Source organism: Malania oleifera, chromosome 8 (genome assembly GCF_029873635.1).
Source record: "Malania oleifera isolate guangnan ecotype guangnan chromosome 8, ASM2987363v1, whole genome shotgun sequence".
NCBI lineage: Eukaryota > Viridiplantae > Streptophyta > Magnoliopsida > Santalales > Ximeniaceae > Malania > Malania oleifera.
This window is the reverse complement of record NC_080424.1, coordinates 92,677,957-92,684,271: the sequence shown is the minus strand read 5'-3', so window position 1 is coordinate 92,684,271 and position 6,315 is coordinate 92,677,957. Positions and strand designations below refer to the sequence as shown.

General features: G+C 38.7%; 1 protein-coding gene across 1 annotated transcript; it reads left to right on the top strand.

The window, feature by feature from the left end:
* Positions 1-794: 794 nt before the first annotated feature.
* LOC131162543 (protein JINGUBANG-like) lies at positions 795-3,086 on the top strand. Its single transcript, XM_058119141.1, has one exon. It carries the CDS (start codon positions 1,286-1,288, stop codon positions 2,711-2,713), a length of 1,428 nt encoding a protein of 475 aa, XP_057975124.1. The 5' UTR covers positions 795-1,285; the 3' UTR covers positions 2,714-3,086.
* The last annotated feature ends 3,229 nt before the right edge of the window (positions 3,087-6,315 follow it).

Here is a 6,315-nt window from a genome sequence, read left to right as displayed (position 1 = left end):
ATCTTAACTAATGCCAAACAAGGAATTAAAGCAATTGAAAACTGAATTGAGTTGTTGCCCTTCTTTACAGAAATTAGAAGTACTGAAAAATATATAGGACCGCCCAGGAGTTTAACTGCCAATTTGGAACAACTCTATCTACCTACTTTATTATTTTCAACTTAATTCTCTATGAACTGCCCTATAGCAATAGGCGGGTGATCCAGATTAATTTCATTCAATTTTCTTTTACGGCACTCAAGTTTAAGTTTTCTTTACTCTCTCTCTCTCTCTCTCTCTCTCTCTCTCTCTCTCTCTCTCTCTCTCTCTCTCTCTATATATATATATATATATATATATATTAGCACATAGATTTAATCTAGTGGTGCATAGGAAAGTGATCCAACGAGTTGAGTTGAAGCAACAAAAATAAAGTATAGAAACGGATAATGATATATTTTTTTTAATAAATATATATATGTGGAATTTTCAATATAATATATGGATTAATTTAAGGTGTTCTTTAAAAATTCATGGGTGTTTCATTAATTTAAAATTCAATTGAGATTAGGGATTTAAGTTATTGAACTTTTTTCCTGTTTTAAAATAAATTAAGAGTTAGGGTATAAAATTAGTTTTTTTTTTTAAAAAAAAAACTGATCTATTGAAAAAAAAAAAATTATACAGGGACTTGAACTGATTATGGCCATTTTGGTTCAGCATAAGTGTTAAAATTAAAATAGTTTAAGAATGTCATTCATGCCATTGAGATGTGTAGGAAAATTTGTCAAAAAAAAGGACAAAAAATTGTTGACCGTATGCAGATTTTAGATTGTGAGGGATGGGATCATGGGAGTTTTACTTTTTTACCCTCTATCTCAAACATTCCCTTCTGGGTTGAGGCTGGACCGCCAAAAATAGCTGTTGAAGAATCGACCGCAGAAGGGTAACTGCACAGCCACCAACCAATAAAAGACTCCCAAAGCGGGGCATTATCAACCTCGGACCCGGATTCTCCGGTACTCGAAGATCCTGTCCTTACACGTTTCCGCATCTCCCCCGCTCGCACCCATTCTACGGTTCCTATGCCTGCTATTTATACACTCTCTCTCCCTTTCTCCCGCCTTTCTTTTTCCCAATCAAAATTCATCCTCTCTCTCTCTCTCTCTCTCTCTCTTGTTTTTTCTCTCTTTCTTCTCCGTTTCTCCGCCATTAACTGCTTCGAGCGCTTGTTTGATCGAATTTTTTTCGTATATCTAATCGGGTACTACCGTTTTGTTTCTTTCATGAGAGAACGATTGCTACGATGAGGGACCCTATGCTCGCGGAGGCCAACAGCATACCGAGACCCAGGTATGGGGGAAACATTATGCATTCTGATCCCAACCTCTCGGCCACCATCAACAAAGACGACGACTTCGCCACCCGTAACAGCAGCGCCTCCATCGCCAGCCCTTCCTTCTACGACCACACCCGGATGAGCGCCGACGGCTGCTCCCCCATGACCATGTCCCCTTGGAACCAAACCAGCACCTACAATAACAAGGGCCCCTGGCCTCGCTTCGAAGACACCGTCCCTCAGACTGGTTTGATTGGATCCCTTATCCGCGAGGAAGGCCACATCTACTCCCTTGCCGCCTCCGGCGACCTCTTGTACACCGGCTCCGACAGCAAGAACATTCGCGTCTGGAAGAATCTCAAGGAATTCTCCGGATTCAAATCCAATAGCGGTTTGGTAAAGGCAATCGTCATTTCAGGGGAGAAAATCTTCACCGGCCACCAAGACGGTAAGATCCGAGTCTGGAAGATCTCGCCGAAGACCCCCGGCGTTCACAAGCGCTCCGGGACACTGCCGACTCTGAAGGACATATTCAAATGTTCAATCAAACCGAGCAATTACGTTGAGGTGAGGCGCCACCGCAGTGCCCTGTGGATCAAGCACTCCGACGCCGTCTCCTGCATGAGCCTCAACGAAGATCAAGGCCTTCTCTACACCGCCTCCTGGGACAGAACCCTAAAAGTGTGGAGAATCTCCGATTCGAAGTGCCTCGAATCAATCAACGCCCACGACGACGCAGTGAACTCCGTCGTGGCCAGCACCGAGGGCCTGGTATTCACCGGCTCCGCCGATGGGTCTGTGAAGGTATGGCGGAGGGAGCTGCGCGGAAAAGGCACGAAACACGCTTTAATACAGCCGCTGCTGAAACAGGAGTGCGCGGTGACGGCGTTGGCTGTGAACGCGCCGGGATCAATCGTCTACTGTGGATCGTCGGACGGGCTGGTGAATTTTTGGGAACGTGAGAAGCACTTCGCGCACGGTGGCGTCCTCAAGGGGCACAAGATGGCGGTGCTCTGCCTGGCTGCCGCAGGGAACTTGGTGTTCAGCGGATCGGCGGACAAAACGATATGCGTGTGGCGGAGGGAAGGATCTGTGCACACGTGTTTATCGGTGCTGACGGGGCACACGGGCCCAGTGAAGTGTCTGGCAGCGGAGGCGGACAACCAGTCCAAGGGTGGGGAGGAGCAGCGCTGGATCGTGTACAGCGGCAGCCTAGATAAGTCAGTGAAGGTGTGGAGCGTGTCGGGGCTGGCGCCGGATCTGCAACAGATGGCCATGATGCAGCAGCCGACGGCACCTGCTGCGGCGCCGGATGGGGAGGCGTCGTGGGAATCGTTTCACTCTGACCGGAGCTCCTCGTCTCCGGGGCGGAGCAGCCAAAATAGGAGGCAGTAATATGGAGAGGAGGAGGAGGGGAAAAATGTCGGGTGGGGCGGAGACTCTCGCGGGTGGGATTCTGATGAAACTCCGGAGTGTAGGTAGCACGCGTGCTGAAAATTAGAATTTTATAATTGAAAATTTTGGGGCACGTGTAAAGCTCATGGTTTTTATTTTAAGGGGAAGGTGGGTTTGTGGGTGGCTGAGTCGAGTGTGCGCGTGCGCGGCGCGAGATGGGAATGGGAAGGGATTATTTGTTTATCGTATTCGTCAGTTGTGCTAGTCAAATCCAATTTCGATTATTGGGGAAAAAGGGAATTTTTCTCACTTACAAATGAAATGCCCATGACACATTTTCAATGTAATCAATATTCATATTTCATTCTGTGCAGTGACGACTTCACGTATCTCTCTCTCTGTTTTTTAATAATTATATTCTCAGATTTTTTTTTTTTACTTTTTATTTTTTATGTTCATTTGTTATGATTCTGTTTGATTAAAAAAAAAAAGTTTATTCTTATGAGTATAATGGCCAGAATAGTATAAAATTTAAATATTTATAACAAAAGATGTTCTGCCCATAAATTTCGTAAAGTCAATATATAAAATGAAGAAGGAATAATATTTTCATCCATAATGTACAAACTAACATTTTTCCATAAATAATATTTTCATATATTATTTCTTAATTATCCCATCCTATTTTTAAAATTTTATTTAAAGAAAATAAAAATTTTATAAATTAAATAATACTTTGAAATTTTTATGTTTCTTAAGAAAGGGCATGAGCTTTATCTTTTTGACTAACAAAAAAATTTACCTAAATTTTAATCTTTAGATTTGAATTTATGTAGATTTAGACAAACTTTAATACAATTTTATATTACTTATGTAATAAATCTAAATGCTGCTATTAGATAAACACAGAATCTTCGTCATCAAGATCTTCACATGCGTGTATAATCTATAATGCGGAAAACATAAAATATGCATACCGGGATCTTTATGGCGAATACAAACTGGTAATAACGCTTGTAGAAACCATAGAAATCGTTTCTCTTACTTCACCCCGATCTCTTTCCGTACTCCAGCAGATTTATGGGAATATGACTGATAAAGAGAGAGTTAAGGCAGAGAGAGGACAATTCCTATATGCCTTACTTTTAATCTATTCTATTATTTTGCAGAATATCTTAACCATCATACTACTCCCTATGACAATAGCAATATATATAGATTCATAGGAAACTCTTCAACTTCCATCCATTATATCTTACATTAGTTAATCTATAGATAAGACTTTTCATTTTAGATAAGACCTTTCATTTCCCTTATCACAAGTTATTTCATTTCTCTTATCATATGGCGCACTTATCTTTCATGTGTTATTCATGTGGGACATATCCTTTGGGATATAATCCAACATTCTCTCACTTGGGCCATATAAATGACTTTAATTTGGATTAACAATATAACCATAATATGTGCACAATTGTCAGCTTATACATACTTTTAGTGAGATTACCATAATATCATAATTAAACAACCTTCCAACATGAGTCATGGTGGTAAATATCATTAAAGCGACATCTTGCCTTCCATGTACTACTATGTTAGCAAATCATTTAACTATAATCCATAATAGGAAATAATCATAATGTCCCTGTAATGTCTTTGTCAAAGACCATTCCTATCAATAATGATCCATCTTCATAATTACGTAATTGATGGTAAACAGGAAATAATGTTAGAAACGCCATTAGTGATATCAACATACATGTTATAAAACAAAACATAAAGATCCACAATTATACATCAAGGATTACAACAAAAACCCATGTGATCAACATGTTCCCTAAATGCCATTGGTGCGAACCCCTTAGTAAAATGATTTGCTATCATGAGCTTACTCCTAATATGTTCTATAACCACAGTTTTTTTTTTTTTTTTTTGAACTTCCTCCTTAATGGCCAAATATTTGAGCTCCATGTGTCTATCAGATTTAACAAGTTTCACCTTTCTGTCTAATTGCCTTTTAACTTCATTTACATAAATTTCCAAAACATTTATCGCTTGAGATTTATCATGTAGCAAGTAGACATATCTGTAACGTGAAAAATCATTGATAAAGGTGATGAAATATCTATCATTACTGAAGGTATTTACGTCAAAGGGTCCACATATATTAGTGTGTATAATTTCTAGAAGCTGAGTGCTCCTTGTGGCTCCTTTCTTTGTGTGTCTTGTCTGCTTTCCTTTAATACAATTTACACAAATGTCAAAGTTAGTGAAATCCAAATCTGGAAGAATTTCACTATTTACTAATCTTTCCAATCTCTTTCTTTGGATATATGACCTAACCGTTTATGCCACAAGTAAGCAGATCGTTCATTCACTAAACTTCGTTTAGTGCCAATACTATGATGTGAGGTTAAAAGTGTTTCAGCATAATGATTATCAAGTTTTAACTTATATAATCCATCACAAAGCATACCACAACCAACCATACAGGTATCCTTAAATAAACTGAAAAAAAAACTTTATTAAAATTACAAGTGTACCCAGAAACATCCAATTTAGATAATGAAATTAAATTCTTAGAAATACTAGGAACATAAAAAGTCTCATATAAATCCAAACAATAACTAGTGTCTAGGATTAAACGATAAGTCCCAAAGTTTCAACTGACACTTTTATCCTGTTCCCCATGAAGATAAACTTCTCATTCGGGTTTTTGTTCTAGATTGTAAGAAATCCCTGCATCATATTAGAAACATGAGTTGTACATCCAGAATTAATCCATCAAGTATTATAAGGAACTTCAGCTAAATTCGATTCGAAACATATATAAGCTCTAGGCGTATCCTTCCTTTTGAACCAAGCTTTCCGTTTCAAGCAGTACTTCTGGTAATGTCCAGGTTTTCCACAGAAACGACATTTGTCCTTACTTGATACCTTCTTCTGGATATGAGAAAATGATTCATTATCCTTTAAAGATCCTTTCCCTTTCCATGCTTCTTTGCTTTCTTTTCAGCTCCTTGATTGTTCACATAATGAATAGAGTGAATTCCTTTATTGTTCAGTCATGTTTCCTTTTTAACTAGCATACCGTGTAACTCATACACATTCCATTTATCTTTCATGGTGTCATAGTTCATTTGAAACGGTCCATACTCAGTTGGTAATGAGTTTAAAATGAATTGAACAAGAAAATTTTCATTCACATCCATTCCCAAAGTCTTAAGTTTTGTTGCAATATTTGTCATTTCAACAACATGCTCATGCATAGTACGTGAATCATCAAACTTTATGGTGGTTAACATACGCATTAATATCCCAGCAAGAGACTTATCTGCTGTTTGGGAATGCTCTCCCACAAACTTTAAAAATTCTTTAGAATTTTCAGTTTTGGGAATAGCTGTTTTGATGTTATTTGCAACACTCATTTGCATAAACATCAAACTTAACCTGTTTGATCTTTCCCAATTATTATAATAGGTTATTTATTCAGAACTGCTAGAATCAGTAATAGCAGCAGGCTGATCACTTAAGAGTGCCAAATCAAGATCTAATACACTGAGGTGAAATGGAACTCGTTCACTCCAATTAGAAAAATTCAA